The sequence below is a fragment of the Colletotrichum chrysophilum genome, assembly GCF_026319265.1.
Source record: "Colletotrichum chrysophilum strain AFK26 chromosome Unknown scaffold_113, whole genome shotgun sequence".
Taxonomy (NCBI): Eukaryota; Fungi; Ascomycota; class Sordariomycetes; order Glomerellales; family Glomerellaceae; genus Colletotrichum; species Colletotrichum chrysophilum.
Genome location: NW_026517400.1, coordinates 40,538 through 57,962, shown reverse-complemented (window position 1 = coordinate 57,962; position 17,425 = coordinate 40,538). Strand labels below are relative to the sequence as shown.

The window sequence follows — 17,425 nt, the reverse complement described above, 5'->3', positions numbered from 1 at the left end:
ATCACTTGATGGGGCTCCAGAATCCTTTCCAAGTTGCAATGTGAAAAGCCTAGCTTGATATCGCGATGCGACAGGGTCGGAACCCCGCAGTTTGCTCGCTGCGAGGACGGTGGATGGCGCGGGGAAGAGGACCTGTGCGTTGAGTCTGGGGTCGTCCCCCACATAGTCGGCCTGCTGACGCGAAACTTACAAAGGATCTGGTTGGAGGCGGGTAAGTATACCCCTGCTTTAAATATCAGTAGTGTCGTGTATCATAGTGAAGGATTAAGAGGTCGAGTTACATGTGTGACTTTTGGCTTCAGTCTTTGAAACTTTGCTTTGGGTGATTCGTTTCACTGAATTAGAGTTACAATCATTCTTTTAAAATGACGCCAGATACTTCTCCTTGGCTTAGCAAGCCCTTCCTAACTTCGATGTTGCTGGGAATTGGAGGGTTTCTCTACGGCTAGTGAGTTGTGAGCATGGACATCTTGCCAATTACTAACCAGCAACGATCAGTGATTCCGGTATCATCACGCCAAGCTTAGCGCTCAAGTCCTTCTTGACCTACTTTGGAAATCCCGATGCCCCCTTGAGAGGAGCTATTGTGTCGGTATACCAAGCGGGAGGTAAGGCCATCTCAGGTCTCTTAACTAGTCTCATGAGGCCTAACGGTGTGATTCAGCTTGGCTGGGCAGCGCTTCGGTTGGAATCACTAGTGATCGGCTTGGTCGCCGGCGTGCCATCGCTTTTGGATGTATTTGGGGCGTCATCGGCGGAGCCTTGATGGCTGGCGCTGTTCATGTTGCTATGCGTGAGTTTGTGCCTGCCTTACGAATATTGAGTGATCTTAGCTGAATCCATTACCAGTCATCATGGGACGACTTCTAGTCGGCTATGCTGTTGGTACAATCACGGGTGTAGCTCCTGTCTTTGGTGCTGAGATTGCAAAGGTATCTCCACTCGTGTAGGCTGTGTCAAGACTTAGATCGCTGATCCAACTGCTCTAGACTGAAGAAAGAGCCAGAGTCACAGCCGTCAACCAGATGAGTCAGTACCCTACTATCCAAGCAGCTCACAACCACAGTTTCTGACTTTCCATAGTGGTCGCATGGGGCTTTTTCGTCGCCCTCTGGACCGGAGTCGGCGAAGGAAAATGGCACAACTCCAACCAGTGGAGACTCGGCTTCGCTATCCAAAGCATACCAGCTTTAATTCTAGGCGTCGGCGTTCTCTTCCTCAGCGAGTCGCCGCGATGGCTGTGCTTGAAAGGCCGTAACGAAGAAGCCGAAAAGGCATTCCGCAACTACCACTACAACGGCTCCAACGACAACTGGTGCCGCACCGAGTTCACCGTCATTCAAGTCAACATCGCCGAAGAATTACAAACTCAGGGGCGTCTATCGTGGGCCGACCTATTCAAAACCCCTGCATTTCGCAAGCGGCTCTTTGTCGGGTCGTTCGTCTGGGCAGCTGCCATGTTGTCGGGCATCTCATTTGTTCAGTACTACCAGACAGCCATCTATGCCACCCTGCAGTTCAGCCAGGACCAGCAGCTCCTTGTCAGCGGTTTGTACGGATCAGTTGCTCCGGTGGCCTGTTTCCTCTCTCTCTTCTTTGTCGACCGCATTGGACGAAAGAAGATTCTCATCTTCAGCTCATCGCTATTGTCTGTTTGCTACATGATTATTACCATCTTGGCAGCAGTGTACCCAGCACGACCTGGATTCCCTACGAATGAAGCTGCTCAGCGAGGACTTATTGCCTGCATCTTTGCTGTTTCTGCAAACTATTCAGCCCTTTTAGGACCCATGACTTGGATCATTCCGTAAGCTTCAGAATGGAGTGCCCCTTTCCCCTGAGACTAACATTTGGAACAGCCCTGAAGTCTTCACAACCGAGCTGCGCGCAAAAGCGAATGCCATAGTCCAGGTAACCCACTACTCTATCAGCCTCGTCATCACGCAATGTTCGCCAATTGCGCTCGCTGAGGTTGGCTGGAAGTACTACGTAAGTCGCCTCTTCTATACGGAACACGTCTGGTGCTCATTCGTATCAACAGATTATGTTCATACTAACAAATGCAATCTGCGCTGTCGTATTCGCCCTCTTTTACCCCGAAACCAGAGGAAAGTCCCTCGAGGAAATTGACGAGATCTTTGGGGATGTCAACATCGTTCGCGAATTGGACGCTGATCTGGCCGAAAAGGCTGGGGCCGAGGAGGTCGAGGTCCGTAGAAGCATGGCAACGTAGCTGGGGAATGAACGGGGATACCCGAGTACCAAACCTTGCCTAAATATAGTAGTACATAAGAACAAAAGCCTACTCGAGTAGACGATTGCATTGCTGTGTTGTATGCGCTTCGGTTTTATAACAACCCCTAGGATGATATGCTACCTCAGCTGTCTTATGGGGTAGCTTGAAGTTTCTAGAAATATATCGTAGTCTCATCACTTTCTTTCCCTCTAACATTCATCTCCTTTACACATCAACGAACATTCCCGTATGCCAGTAGTTGGCAACCGGATGTGAAGGAAAACGAAAACGTCTTCTTGTTATGACCACCCGGTGCAGTTACATGCCTGATCCGCAAACATATTTGAATTGTAGACACAGTCCATCCAAGCTTTCTCCGACACCCCTAACTTTTGAGAAACTAATTACAAACCCAAACCTGTGGGACTTAGCATCTCATGTCTGCCACGGACAGCCATTTTCTCTTCTACTTCCCCAAGTTTTCGCAGTCACTCTAGTTATTCACGGCCCACGGGTGGTGCAAATACAGGTAACACCCCGCAATTGGTAGAATTCCTTTCGCGGAATGAAAACAGGTGGTTGCGGCTCCCGCTCGCCATATTCAACATGCTCCCAGGACGCCTTCTCCCACGGCGACGCTGGCTCTGCAGCTGCCTCCGAATAAAGCTTCTCCGAATTTTCCTTTCGCGGAGTGTAAACTGGTGGCTGCGGCTCGCCGTGCTCGACATGATCGCAAGACGCCTTCCTGAACGACGACGATGGCTCAGCTGCTTCCAAGTCGAGCTTTTTCGAGTGAAGCTCCTTCCGCGAAACAGCCATGATCTGGATGAGGGCAAAGATGTAGATTGCTATGGAGGCCAGGCTCAGCAGCATCCAGGCCACCGCTAGGTTCTTGGTATCAGTAGGCCAATCCTGACTCCACAGGATCTTCATATTGAAGAAGCAAAGGATCTGAATCACAACCCAGACGAAGAAGAACACAAAGGTGGTTGGCCCCGGAATTTGAGCAGCCTGTCGAATTCCGTTACAGAAAGCCACGGAGATGATGAAAATGCTGGATGCCAAGTAACAGATGATAGAGAGGACAAGGGAACGCGTCGTCTGAGATGCGTCGAGGATCCCGCTCATGATGAGACTGCTCACGGCGGCGGCGGCTATAGAGACTGCGATGAGGAGATATCCCGTCTTTGGCAGGAGGGCGATCAGGCTCTTCTTAGGAATTTCGTCCCGTATACGTAGCGATATGGAACGTGCAATGCGACTGCTGCGGTTATCGCGCTTCGGCATGCAGGAATGATGGCATTCGCGGAAATCAAGTCCGGGTATCTGGGACATCTTGCCGTTGTTCAGTCGTTGGGTGATGAGAAAGCCCGTACTGTTCCCTTGGTTTCAGGATGTGAACTGCGTAACTGAGGATTTGGACTCGTTGCGAAAATCTACGGAAAATTGAAAATCTAGCTATGAACCACGGCTGTACGATTGATTATATTTTCATTTCAAAACCACGTGAAAGTAGCCACGAGAGCTTTCCATCTACTGCTTTCAAAACAAGCTTTCCTCGCGCCATGCAAGGCGCTCCTAGATTGAATATTGTAGTCGCCTCCTACCTGGATGGCACGCCGTGAACATCATGAGAAAAGCCAGTGGCGGAAAGCTTGATCTGGTGAACTCGAAGCCGTGATGTGACACTGGGATCAACAGCCCGGAAGATGACCTGCTTCAAGAACAGCCATGCATCAATGACCATCATGGACGACTACTTAATCGCAATATTTCGCTGTTCCGTGTCCTCTGACATTTGGAATTCGCAAACTCTCAGCAACTTCTGTGACAGTATCTTGCACCGATGGTAATTCCGGTCGTGATACGAGACCATGTCGACGGCCGGGTGCAACACGGGCAAAATGACGCTTGTCCACCCGCGCGAGCCGAGGCCCGTCCCCGGATCCCATCCCGCAGTCCGACCGCGGATCGCACGAACCATCTTCAAACAGCTCCGCGTCGCCTCAATCTGCATCACCTGTACAGATCCAAGGGCTACTGCATCACCTGTACAGATCCGCGACTACTGCACCAACTGTACAGATCCAGAGCCCCATCTTCTCAACATTGCACGCGAGGTGAGGCCCCGTCTTCGTCTGCATCACCTGTACAGGTAATACAGCTTCGGAAATCCACAGTGGTGCGCAGACCACCGCGAGGCGAGGGAGAGTCTCGACCAAATGGTGGTTCAGTTCGAAGGCCCATTCCACCCCACGCTAAACCCCTCACCGACATGGCTCCGCGACAGCTCCGCGTTGTCAAGCCAACAGGAGCTCCCAGAGCTTTGTGTACAAGTGTGGTACTTTCATTTGACACGTCCACGACATCGATGGCCCCTCTTCGCGCTCGTTATCTCAACAGCACAAAGAATGCGGCATTCACTGCAAACACGCAGGAATAGCCCCGCAGAAGCAGGCCTCGTTCTCCGACCGAGTCCAGCCAGTGAAGCAACGATGATGCGAGGCCTTGACTAATGTTCCTGTTGCAGCACCAGGACTGGGGGGCTGGCAGTGGACTTGGTGGAGCTTCAGCTAGTCTTGGCCGCAACCTTGGAGTTGACAGTTTTAGCGTGAGTTGTACCACAAAGAGCTTCATCATGTACAGACTGAGATAAGCCGTCGCTGTTGGCATCCAGTCTGCCGAGCAAAGACTTGCAATTGCCCAATTTGCGAGCGCTCAGATAATCATCCCTAATCATCCCTAATCAGGCTGGTTCCCGCCAAGTCGCTCCCGCAGCTCTTAGCCGCATTACCAAGCAGTAAGAGAGCTCCAAGATCGATCATCGATGAGCTGTCGAAGCCGCGGGTGTTGTTGCACTGCAGATGGGCATTACTCAGGTACATGCCCTCTACATGCGGCCCATCCGGGTCTCCAGAAAAAAATCTCAAGATCCACCCACTCAAGGATGTCTGCCCTTGTCCACGTCGGCTTCAACCACCAAATTGCTGAGTGAGGACCCGTATCAATTAGCTCCGCCGGTGTCAAGTCCGTGTGCCTGATCAATGACATCAGCGGGGTTCTGGCATGCCGTCACGGCCGGTTCGAAACCCAAAAGCTACCCCTCCATCATGCCACCGCAATGCCCCTCCAAGGCCCTTGAGCTTTCTATCTAAAGCCATCTTTCGCGCCGATCTGTTTTCTTTCTCTACCTCTCTTTCTCCCTCATCCAAACATACCTTGATACCCATTGAACCTTCTCTTCCACATCGACAAGATCTTCATTTCCAAACCAACACCAAATAAACCGTCACCATGCCTCAAGGAATCCCCACCGCTTCCCGTCTCCTGGACCTCTTCAGCCTCAAGGGCAAGGTCGTCGTCGTCACCGGCGCCTCCGGACCCCGCGGCATGGGCATTGAGGCTGCCCGTGGTTGCGCCGAGATGGGCGCCGACCTGGCCATCACCTACTCCAGCCGCAAGGAGGGTGCCGAGAAGAACAAGGCCGAACTCGAGAAGGAGTACGGCGTCAAGGTCAACATCTACAAGCTGAACGTCAGCGAATACGAGGATGTCGACAAGACCGTCAAGCAGATCCTCTCTGACTTTGGCAAGATCGATGCCTTCATTGCCAAGTAAGTCTATACTTCAAACACAGCCTTCCGAGGCAATGACAGTTGCTAACGTATGTGTCTCACAGCGCCGGTGCTACCGCCGACACTGGTGTCATCGACGGCTCTAAGGAGGCCTGGGACCACGTTATCCAGATCGACCTGAACGGCACCGCGTACTGCGCCAAGGCCGTCGGCGCTCACTTCCGCGAGCGCGGCACGGGATCCTTCGTCATCACCGCCTCCATGTCCGGCCACATCGCCAACTACCCCCAGGAGCAGACCTCGTACAACGTCGCAAAGGCAGGCTGCATCCACATGGCCCGCTCGCTTGCCAACGAGTGGCGCGACTTTGCCCGTGTCAACTCCATCTCCCCCGGCTACATCGACACCGGCCTGTCCGACTTCGTCGCCCAGGAGACCCAGGAGCTGTGGAAGAGCATGATCCCCATGGGCCGCAACGGTGACGCCAAGGAGCTCAAGGGCGCCTACGTCTACCTTGTCTCCGACGCCAGCACCTACACTACCGGTGCTGATATCGTCATCGACGGCGGTTACTGCTGCCGATAGATGCTCGTTGTTTTTTAGCGAAGCGTTGGATTTTAGGAGCAACAGGACATGGATACAGGATATGAAAGGGCTCTGGATATGATGTTATGACTTGTTGGATAATAGAAAAAAAAGTAAAAATGTATTAAATTTCAGCCCTTGAATACTTGTGTGACACTGCAAATGCGACATGCCTATAGAGAAGGTCGCAAATTGTTAGCATGAGCAAGCGAAGCGGTGTGTTGGACGCATGATCCGGGACCTTGATGGATACATTCAATGTGACTGGCAGTCATGCATCGATGTCTTACTTGGGTATCGCAACATTGGTACAGTGAGGAATTGCAGATGCTTAACCATGATGTATGAATGATGCCATGAATAATTAGCGTGTTCTTGGTCTATCACTAGGTCATCGTTCGATTCCATTTTTACTCCACGATTTCCACACCACGGTTGGAGACGTTCCACCCCCATCCGTTCCACTGTTAAATCCACCTACGGCTCTTCGTCTGGAAATCGGCAAATTCGTTGAACCCAAATACAGTGCGCGAGATATTGAGAACCACTATTGGCGAAATGAGTACCGGCACGCGGTGACAGTGATCGTGACCATACGTCTGATATTACGCGTGGATAAAGTAGTGTAGATTTCCATCTGTCACCCATCCTTGAGATATCGCCAAATCAGCCGACACCATCACTGCTCCTTCTTATCGATGCACGAGCGCTCTTGGCTGGAATCTCGCTCTTTGATATGCTTCGCCAGGGCATATGGGAGGAATTCCTTGAACCAATATGGCAGCCTGATGTCGGACTCGTCCTGGGGTCCTATCGAAACGAGGAAGCCCCAGATGATGGCGGTGATGATAAACCACCAGTATACACTGACGAGCCATACCATGATAGAATCCCTGGACACCCCGGCTCTTGCAAACATCGAAGCCATAGTCCAAAGACATCCGCCGGAAAAATTGAAGGCGAAATATAACAACGTAGCGTGTACGCAGAATCTGACCCGGGTAGCTATAGGAGTGTCTTTGAAATGGAGAGCGACTACCAGTGAGAATGTGGCGCCGAGAAACAGCGGTCTTAGTGGATTCCAGGCATCTATATTCATAAAGAACCCGTACAGCCAGTTAAAGGTTTGAAGAATCCAGGCGGTGATGCCAATGAATCGGTAGACCATCGCCTTTTCGCGCGACATGAGCGGTTGACGTTGCTTGAAAATCATGACCTCATGTTCCGCGGACTGCTTTGGTCTCGGTTGCCGAATCGCGGGGAGTTCGTTCGAAATGGTCATGTTGACGTGGGTAATTATGTGATCTTGGTTGAATCGATTGAAGTGCAGTTTATTTAGAAAGAGCGAGGGAATAATCTTAAATAGACGGAGACATTAATAATTAAGAGAAGCTCACAGGGTATCTTGATCTCGGCATGGCCGAGGGCTAAGGTTTACCCTGTGATCTCTACATGTGTGGGCAAGTATGAGACTGTCACAAGTTGTGGCTGGGTATGGTAACATGTTCGCCCAAAATGTTTGATTCAATCTCTGAAACTGTTACTAATCAAGCTTAAAGGTGCCATTGTTTCTCATTTCCAATACGTGGAAATCATTTGCGGTCTATGAACCTTAAGGACTCAACGGCTCACCCAACAGATCATCAGTCTTTAGCGCCTTTCGTTGAATTTGATATGCTTTGCAATTCCATAAGGAAATCTCCTTCACCCAATATGGCAATGTGAGATCCGTTAAATCTTGAGGACCTATCGCAACAACGGCACCCCAGACAAGGAGTGTAATCACAACCCAGATGTAGATGGCCGCAATACGTGTCGGAATCAAGAAAGAGGGATCTCGCCAAGTATCCGCTGCATGCCAAAGCACAGAAGATGACAGGTAGGAGAAGGCGTGCAGCATCAAGGCTTGTACACAAAGCCTAGCCCGTGTCGTCCAAGGAACGAGTGTGAACATGGTTGCGATCCCAAAGGCAGCGCAAGAGAAGTAAGCAAGGTTGGAAACAGGGTCGATACAAGTGCCGACCCAATGTGTCGCGTATAGCCACCACAAAGCCTGAAGAATCCAGGCAACGATGCCGGCGAATCGAAGGAATGAGGTTTGTGATGGCAGCAGCCCTGGAAGTTCGGTCATCGTGCTTTTATGTCTGTATGTCGGTTTCATCTCAGCGCGAGGAATCCTACGTAATTCGGTGTCGGTGGTCATCTTAGCTTCGGAAAGTTTTCGAGACTTCAGTCTCGAAGAATCGAACAATTTGGACCCGCAGCAGAGGTTCCTCTTCTTATATGCTACTTCGAGCAAGAAAGCATTGTCCCTTTGGGGTCAGTCTGTGGTACACCCCAGAGTACCAACAGCTAAATTGGTACTGCCTGTCCAGTAGCACACATAAGACTCGAAACTCTCTCTTTACGTCTCGTCAAACAAGGGGCGGAGGGAAAGGTTGCATTCATCCTACGGGCGGTAAGTGAAGTAGAATGCGCGAAGCCTTCCAGTACGTGGTCTATTCCTTATTCCTAATGAGTTTGGTGATTCCATGAGGCAGAAAATCATTCATCCAAAGCGGCACCTTGATGTCTTCCTTGTCTTGGGGTCCTATCGCAACTATCCAGCCCCAGACGACGCAACATGACCACATCCAAACAAGTAACCAGCAAATCCTCGATCCAAGAGCCCATGACTTAGGCAACTCACAGATGAAACAACTAGAGAGCCATTCGGTGATTGTCAAAACCACGAAGTGAAACGTACCAGCCCAGAGACTCTGGATGAAGAGATTATCCGTGTCGATGTCGCCAGGTAATTGGGTCCCAAGAATGAAAAACAAGACACTGCATACTCCAGCGGGGATGAAGAGAAAATCACTTAGGGATCCGCGAAATTGATCGTGCATTGCGTGGAGAAGCCAAATCGTCCAAGCTACTATGGCGACTGTCCTGCACACATTGAGCCGAACATAGGGGTACGGTGGCTCTGTCATGGTGCCTTGATCGTGGTATCTCGGCTTGGCTTTGGTGTTGCGTTGCTTGATTTTCGTCATCTTTGCTGCGTAGTTCCGATGATTTTCGTAGTTATATGTAGAGAATAGTTTATCAGTCATGATACTGGTGGTGGTGGTGGTGATGGGTATGACGTGTTTGAGCAAAAATGCCGTATCTTGACGCTCGTTGAGGAGATAGTTGCAAAGAAGTTTGCATGCACCTCGAGGGGTTGTTCTTGACCAATGATCATTCAAAGATTATTTTATTTCTTCAGGACGGCAGTGATTGCAAGGCGAAGAATTAGGGCAGAAACCATGCCTACCAGGCAGGTGGTTACTGAATCACCGAAAAGTGTAACACCACAGCGGTTCATCTTTAAATACAAGCCACCGCTGTCCGCACCTTGACAGCCCCGGCTCATGCAATTCTTCGAACCTTAAAGTATTCCCAAAATGGATATCGCCGTGGAAAGGAGAAAGAGTCATGATGCGTCAGAAACCGTCAGGGTTCTCGGGGTGCTGCTCATGATTTACTTCGTCTACCTCATTCTGACCGGTACTATACCATTGATACAACAACGAACCCGTGTACCGCAACACTAAGGGACAAAGTCCTGCAGTTGTAAATCAAGACCGAGCACCTGACAATTCTTCGCGAGTCTACTATCAATACAACTCTTATTGAATAACACAGAAATAGGGCACTTGTGGCTTGCGGAAGTGCTTTACAGCTTCGGGCCTGCACCCGTGTTCCAGACTCCTTGCTTTCCGGGCGATAACACCCCATTCGGGTCGATAGCATCCTTGAGCAATGTCGTGAACCGTCCGAAGGCACCTCCGTTGAAGTTTTGGTGGGCGGCAGTCACGTCCATGAAGCTGATATGCGCTCGGTACTCGAGATACCCAAGCTTCCGCGTATGCTCCATGAGCGCCATTTGAAGGGGATGTAATCGGGGTCTCGCCAAAGGGTGAAACAGGACAAGGTTGATGGCGATGACGTAGCGGTCAAAGACGTGGAAATCGGCCACGAAGTTGAGATCGTTGTCTTCAGTGATTTTCTTCGCGCCGAGGTACCATTCATACAACTCGCGGCCAGACGGTGGGATGACGGGAGAGTAGGAGTTGTGCCAGAGGCCGTCACCGTCGTTGTGTCCCTCGAGCATCTTCAAGTGTTCAATGCTCGGAACGCCGTTCTGAGGGAGGAAGTCCGGGGCTACATCCTCGCCTCGTAGGTACTCGCCTGGTGGCGCAGTGCATGTCTCGGTCGTGATATTTGAGCCTTTGACAAGCTCGAAGCGGCGCTTGATCGCCTCGATGAGGCCAGGATGAGCCTCACGGGGCGCGTATATGGCAAATGCGGTGCGCCAGGCAGGGAGTTTGAAGCGTTTGGTGATGTCGGCGACGATATCGGCGGGAATCCGGTGCTTCAGAGACGAATACTGTCCCAGCGCTTCGGTGAGCTCCTTGCTGGCGCCGATCATCCCGGTGATGATGGTCATGGTGTTGAAGAGTTGGGGTGGGTTGGTAATGACGCGCCGTCGCATCAACTCTGTGAGTGCGCCTGTAAGAGGGACGACATCTTCGTCATTGAAGCAATCCACTTCGATGCGGGTATATGCTTCAGGGGCATGAGAAAGGTGAACGCCCATTTTGGTAACAATGCCTTTTGTGAAGTTAGCAGGAGTTTAGAAGAGTGAAAGAGAAAAGTGCAAACCATAGTTTGACTGAAAGAACAAACCATCCACACCCGGCCCCAGGCCCCTAACACAGTCAGCTGAGGAACCATCGAAGAAAATGTATAGGCAATTACATACCCCGAGTAGAGTGGCCAAGTCTTGTTATTCTCCATAGCCCCCATCCCAGTTCTTAGAAGATCGCCGTTGGGCAGGACAACTTCCAAACCGGACTGCTGTTTGTAGTGCACAGCTTCCTGGGTGTAACCAAAACCTCTCTCCAGAGCATTTCCAATGACAGAGCCCCATCCCAAAGCTGGTACGGACATCCACAGGTTCAGGTTCCGCCGTCTGATTTCAGCGTGAAGTTGCATGAAGGTGACGCCCGGCTCCACGATGGCGTACGCGTACTCCTCGTTGATCTCGATGATGTTGGTCATTCGATGTAAGTCGAGAATGACTGTACCCGAAACAACAGGGGCTGAACCGCCGTACCTGGAACACTCGGAAGTTAGCAGGTAACTTTATAAGAGACATCAACACCAACCCAAGATTCTTTCCCCGTGAGACTGTCCAAAGGGATGTTCGAGTGTCATTAGCTGCTTTGACAATTTGCTGAATGTGATCAACGATGGCAGGTCTCACGGCTGCCGCTGCATGATGAGGCTTGCTCAACGGAAAGGGGTCGCCGTAGTTGTCGGCGCCGTAAAGGCCTTTCGGTGCTCCCCAAGAAGGGTCTCTCGAGACATTTTCTGGCCCAATAATGCTGGACGCGATGTCCAAAAATTCAGAAAGTCTTGCAGGCGTAGGCTCAATAGTTTGAGAAGACGAAGACATGGTTGCAAATGAGAGACGTAGACTGCGCTGGGTACTCGTATCATTCACTCAAGTCTACGGCGATGGTCCAGATAATTATGTGCGCAGACAACGTAAAGATGTCGATACTAGTGCTCGCCCACATACCGAAAATATTCACATAATCCCACCGGAAACTTTCCATCTTCGTTGCTTGAGGTCGTCATAACCAGCCAAGCTCACGGGTTGCAAGTCTTCCGTTTGATACCGTCGGTGAGCCTCAAAACCCCACACCCGCCGCATGGGCGGACTGCCATGTTTCGCCGCTTAGCTCAGCGGGATCGTCAGACCATCTGATGTCAGGCATGCCTACCAGCTACAGTCCCAATGAATGGCCGCTTATTAATAGTCGTCTGAAGTTCCTGGCCATTCTGGACGGCGCCAAGGACGGGTTGTGCTACTTCTCTAGGTAGTTCATTACCCACTAGTCATGTCCGCAGGTCGCCGACCTACACCTTCTCAAGTTGAGACGGAACGGCAAGTCTTCGTGCAATTGCCTCCGTGTCCTGGAGATCACGACTAGGAATGAAACGGCATTTGACCACGGCAGTTGCGCACGGCCTTATGCTAGCTGGCCTGGAGGCCGGGTCAGAGAGGACTGAGTCTTGGTTACAAACATGAACTTCGGATCCGGATGTTTTTTGACGGCCTTGAGACTGCTGATGAGAAATCCGCGGCGTCTCACTGGGCGGCTGTGGTGATGTAGATGGCTGCTGTAAGATGAAGCATAAAAGAAAAGTGCTGTCCAGCTGGTGATGAGGTCAGCTTGTTTTCGAAGCATCCCACCGGTTCATCAAGCCTCATCGAATTCTCAAAATCATCGTAACTATCTTTTTACCCCAAGTCAAGTCTGGAGAACTTTCTCTATCATGGAACAAAAACACCTGAAAACCAACGGCGCCAACGGTGCCAACGGTGCCAACCAGGTCTTTGGCCTCGAATCAGCTTGGTCTCGCCACTTGAGACCATCAGATCACGGCGTCAAAGGACGTTTTGAGGGTGAGGTTGAAGACCTTCCCGTCTTTGGGAAGATCCCTAGCCAACTCAGCGGCACCTTCTATCGTATCCTCGTCGACCCTTTTTACCCTCCTCCCGAAGAAAATCCACCTATCGAGGGGGACGGCAACGTTTGCGCGTTCCGGATTCAAGATGGTCGTGTCGACTTGAAAATACGATACGTCGACACTGAGCGTCTCCGACTGGAAAGACATGCCAAAAAGCGACTCTTTGGTCTTTACCGCAATCCTTTCTCTCACCACCCATGTGTTCGGGCTGCCATCGACTCAACAGCCAACACAAACCTTGTCTTTTGGGCAGGCAAGCTTCTGGCCCTCAAGGAATCGGCGCTGCCATATGAGATCGACCCCAACACTCTCGAAACCCTGGGTTACGACCCGTTCAAGTCCCCAGGCTTGACATTCTCTGCGCACCCAAAGTTTGATCCGTATACCAACAAGCTGGTTGTGTTCGGTTACGAAGCTAAAGGACTTTGCACGGACGACATTGTAATCTACACCCTTGACAAAGAGGGCAAAGTCCGCGACGAGCAGTGGGTGAAGTCGCCTTGGCTGGCTTTCATACACGACTGTGCCATCACGGAGAACTTCATCATCCTAGTCCTGTGGCCGTACGATGCCGACGAGACTCAGATGAAGGCTGGAGGCCATCATTGGCAGTACAAGAGAGATCGCCCTGCAACCTTCGTGGTTGTTCCGCGACGCGCGTCAAGTCGACTGCCGGCAGGCTGGAGCCCCGGCGAGTATCGCGTGTATCACTGGGAGCACGCCATGCTTCTGCACACTGCCGGAGCCTGGGAAGAGTGGGATGAAGGTGCGAACAGCGTCAAGATCTCCATGGAGTCTTCGAGAATGATGTACAGCCCCTTTCCAATGTTCGAAACGCCTACGGAGGGAAACCCGTTCGGCGATATGAAGGCTGATTACGTGCGGTGGTCCATTGACTTGAGCCAGCCTACGAAGACCAAGACGGTTGACCCCACGGTGATCGTTGACCTACCGGGCGAGATGGCACGGATTGATGAGCGATTCCAAACGCAATCATACAACAACATCTTTTTGCCTGTCATCATGTCAAACAAGGCATCTTCCGCTCCGCCGATCCTACCCGTTGGGTTGAACGGGTACATGCTCGTGAGTAAGTCAGGAAAGCACGAAGGCAAGGAGATCCTGTTTGACCCCGGGCCGAACTGTACTGTGGAAGAGCCTATTTTCATCCCGCGATCGAACGAAGCATCCGAGGGTGACGGCTGGGTCTTGGGGATGGTTCATCATCATGACGTGGATGGAAGTGAGCTGGTGGTGTTGGATACCAGAAGCTTTGAGAAGCCCGTGGCGATCGTGCAACTGCCGTTCAAGACCAAGGGCCAGGTTCATGGTAATTGGGTTGAATCCGGGCCGGGAACCACGAGCCTTGTAAGAACATATGACAAGGTGGAGGTGAGCGGACTTGGAGCTCTGTCTGGGCGGTAATAGCCAATGATTTCACTCCAAATTTCGATTACTTATCACATATTTCATCATTGCCAGCATTAAGTGGTCGTCGGAGGGATTGAAAAGACTGATCCCTGTTGAATTGCGGTGACGGAGCCAGCTAGAGGGACGTAGTTTGATGCGGTATACATCATGGTACAGTGTATTGATAGTCAGTTTAGTCGTGAATTTGAGTTTCCAAGTACCTCTGTATAATAATCAAGCACTACCAGAGACTGGGATCAGATCGATCTTCACTGACACGCCGGCTCCGAGATCTCCACGAATTTCGCGTTTCTCTGTGCCCTTAGCGGTGTACAACGCCAGACGAATAGATCCCTCAAGTGACTTCCCTTCAGAAACAGTCACTTGAATATGTCTGGGGTCCTCGAACTGGCGAATCGGAACGTCAAATGCCCACGTGCCGCTATTCTCTCCCTGCCCGGGCTGTCCGATAATACCAGCATACGCCTTCTTGAAGTCCTCACTGCTGACATCAACCTCAACCGAGTGAACTCCCAGTGCGTGGCTGGGATGCGTCACATTCTTTTCAACATGATCCGGCACCCGCAACTTGCGCGGCGTCCGGTCGAAGCACCAGAACGGCAACTCGCCCCGCTCCACTTTTCCCTCCGGCCCGGGCAGCGCAACGGCCCACTTCAGCTCCTCGCCGTCCGGTCTGATCCGGCCGCCCGGGACGGGGTCGTCGTACGATGCCAGGAATTGCGCGGCGTTCACTCGCTTTTGGATCGCGGAGAAGCCAGACTCGTCGACGAGAGAGTAGGCCCAGTCGATGATGGTTCCATCCTTCTTCGCGCCCCATTTGTGCTTGAGCCGTTCTTCCGGGCTGATACCCTCGACGAAGGAGATGAGCTCCAGGTAGGTCCCGTCGGCGAAGATTACAAGCTTGTTCTCGGTGCGGCCATCGGCATGGCGGCCGCCGGTCAGGATGGTGAATTCGTCCGAGAGCCAGGGTGGGAGGTTGGCGAGGACTTGGTGGGGTAAGAGGATGACGATATGATCAAGGAGGGGCGGATTCTGCTTTGAGGAAGCCATTTTGAGATGTTTGATTTGAAGATTGTTGAGTTTAGCTCTTGATGACAGTCGAAGAATATGCGAATTGACGTTGTTTCTAATTCATGAAGTCATCATGCTACTTTCATCTGGTATTTATCTTTGTGTTCATTACATTCCCCGCGCGCCCCACTATGATACCATTGGAGACAACCATTGCGACGAGTAGGACGCAGTCCGCTATCGGTGATCCTTACGAAGAAGAGCAACAGAATTCTGCTGAAGAGTACTTGCAAGGAAATGGCCTCTTGGCATCTTTCAGATTCGAAGATGGGAAACATCTCAACATGAATGAACAACAGAAACAGAAACCTCAAACGCCAAGTGGGCCTGCATCTCGAAAGACACCGGAAATGACTTACTAATCAAGAGATGGAGGGGTCGTCGCGTGGCTTGAGGAAATGTCTGACCAGCCAAAATTGCTTCACCTGCGACGTGCCCGCCATTTCCCCTTCATCATTGCCGCTTTGGGCGTCTTCTCGACGAATCCATCCATCAGGATCAACTGCATCCATCCCGTCGGTGCCCCTAGTTTCGGAAGATTTTTTTCTTTTCATCAGACGATCAAGATCTTCTCATTCGGTCTGGCGTTGATTGCATGCCAGGGGGTTCGAGCCGTTGGGACACGCGTCGGCAAAGTTTCCCGAACGCCTCGGATGCGGAGAGTTCTCCCTCTGGCAACACAGCATAGCACAACAGGTCACTTTCTCGAAGGCCACAAATGGCGCCGTTACAGTCTTCAATACGAGCTGTTGCGAGACAAAGCAGAGAAACCGACGAGCGTAACGATGTGTCGGCTGTCACGGACATTTTAAACGCCATGTGTGTCTTTGAACCCTCTCTAGCGGCGGCGCCCTAGTTTTAGAGGCTCTCGTGGCTTGCTGGGCTGCCCCTGGATGTCGACCAACACCCGCAATTTAGTTATCAGTGCTCGCGCCGTTGCACTTCAGGCTCGTGCCAGAATGGAGCTGACAAGAAGACGTATCCATGACAAGAGGTCACGATGAACGCAAGGTCACTTTGCGATGCTGCCGTGTGACGTCGTTTATAATCACGAAGCAAACATCCCGAGCAATACGACCAACGCCATCGGCCCGAGAATCGGCTGCCGTTTGTTGATTCAATCGTCTCTTGGCTCATGTTCTCGCTCTTCTGTCACTGAGTCAGCTGAGCCCATCGCGCGCTCAGCATGAACATCTTCGATTGATCGCCCATCATCCTTCAAATCACAGTGACATTGAAGTGGCGCATTGGGGCTGACGCCGTTTGCAACTTCCATTCGCAGCAATCGAATCTAAGCCGCATTCAATTGCAAACCGTTGACTTGGAACGCTCGACTCGCCGCACCGGCGGGTCATCCTGCTGCACCCCGGCCAGCCCGAGACCCCAGCGCCTCTAGGCACATCTTTTCGCTCTCCCGCAGCTCATGATCTAACCTGCTTGAAGTCGCACTCTCCGGCCAAGGCTCAAGACCGTCCCCAAGATCCATCCATGGCGTCGAATCCCCCGCGAGCCCTATCGCCAATCGCTTGATTTCCACACAATGTGGGCAGTGTGCCACTGCTTCGGCAACCCGTCAGTGCAGAAGAGAGAGAAAAAGGTCTAGTCTGGTCTTCTTTCGACTTGCTAAGGTGGTATTCGCCCTGGGGAAGGACCCGCGGGATCCCCTGGCTTTGGTGCCCGCACATGAAACTCCCACCGTCTGATGCAGGCCCTCGTCCGACCGGGCTTCGTGGCGCTCGCCGCATGAATCTGTCGCACAGAAACGACCATCAATCAGATGGCATGCCTGGGGCTTGGCTTTTCTCTCTCTGTTCGCTCAGTCCGGGTGCGCACGATTGGGGGACAGGAGCCAACAATATCCACTCTCTGCCGTCCCCGTCAGCAAATGATGGTCGTATGGAAGCTGCTATTCTTGGGTGCACGAGCATTTTCCCTGTGATCGATTCTTATGCGTGGGTGT

The 17,425-nt window shown here is 51.8% G+C and overlaps 6 protein-coding genes across 6 annotated transcripts; 3 read left to right on the top strand and 3 right to left on the bottom strand.

Annotated features, from left to right (window-relative positions):
* Positions 1 to 854: 854 nt before the first annotated feature.
* On the top strand, positions 855 to 2,233 carry COL26b_010498 (uncharacterized protein; the record flags this gene model as incomplete). The annotated part of the gene is made up of 5 exons (XM_053183196.1): positions 855 to 932; positions 990 to 1,029; positions 1,084 to 1,807; positions 1,860 to 1,989; positions 2,042 to 2,233. 5 exons carry the CDS (start codon positions 855 to 857, stop codon positions 2,231 to 2,233), a joined length of 1,164 nt encoding a protein of 387 aa, XP_053032843.1.
* Positions 2,234 to 2,737: 504 nt separating this feature from the next.
* On the bottom strand, positions 2,738 to 3,169 carry COL26b_010497 (uncharacterized protein; the record flags this gene model as incomplete). Its single annotated transcript, XM_053183195.1, has 2 exons — positions 2,738 to 3,120; positions 3,154 to 3,169. 2 exons carry the CDS (start codon positions 3,167 to 3,169, stop codon positions 2,738 to 2,740), a joined length of 399 nt encoding a protein of 132 aa, XP_053032842.1.
* Positions 3,170 to 5,530: 2,361 nt separating this feature from the next.
* Positions 5,531 to 6,396, top strand: LXR1 (L-xylulose reductase; the record flags this gene model as incomplete). Its single annotated transcript, XM_053183194.1, has 2 exons — positions 5,531 to 5,850; positions 5,916 to 6,396. The coding sequence occupies 2 exons, from the start codon at positions 5,531 to 5,533 to the stop codon at positions 6,394 to 6,396; spliced, it is 801 nt and encodes a 266-aa protein (XP_053032841.1).
* Positions 6,397 to 10,096: 3,700 nt separating this feature from the next.
* COL26b_010495 (uncharacterized protein) lies at positions 10,097 to 11,484 on the bottom strand (the record flags this gene model as incomplete). Its single annotated transcript, XM_053183193.1, has 3 exons — positions 10,097 to 11,034; positions 11,110 to 11,132; positions 11,186 to 11,484. The coding sequence occupies 3 exons, from the start codon at positions 11,482 to 11,484 to the stop codon at positions 10,097 to 10,099; spliced, it is 1,260 nt and encodes a 419-aa protein (XP_053032840.1).
* A 1,284-nt stretch (positions 11,485 to 12,768) lies between these two features.
* COL26b_010494 (uncharacterized protein) lies at positions 12,769 to 14,388 on the top strand (the record flags this gene model as incomplete). Its single annotated transcript, XM_053183192.1, has 1 exon — positions 12,769 to 14,388. One exon carries the CDS (start codon positions 12,769 to 12,771, stop codon positions 14,386 to 14,388), a length of 1,620 nt encoding a protein of 539 aa, XP_053032839.1.
* A 219-nt stretch (positions 14,389 to 14,607) lies between these two features.
* COL26b_010493 (uncharacterized protein) lies at positions 14,608 to 15,444 on the bottom strand (the record flags this gene model as incomplete). The annotated part of the gene is made up of 1 exon (XM_053183191.1): positions 14,608 to 15,444. The coding sequence occupies one exon, from the start codon at positions 15,442 to 15,444 to the stop codon at positions 14,608 to 14,610; it is 837 nt and encodes a 278-aa protein (XP_053032838.1).
* Between the last annotated feature and the right edge of the window lie 1,981 nt (positions 15,445 to 17,425).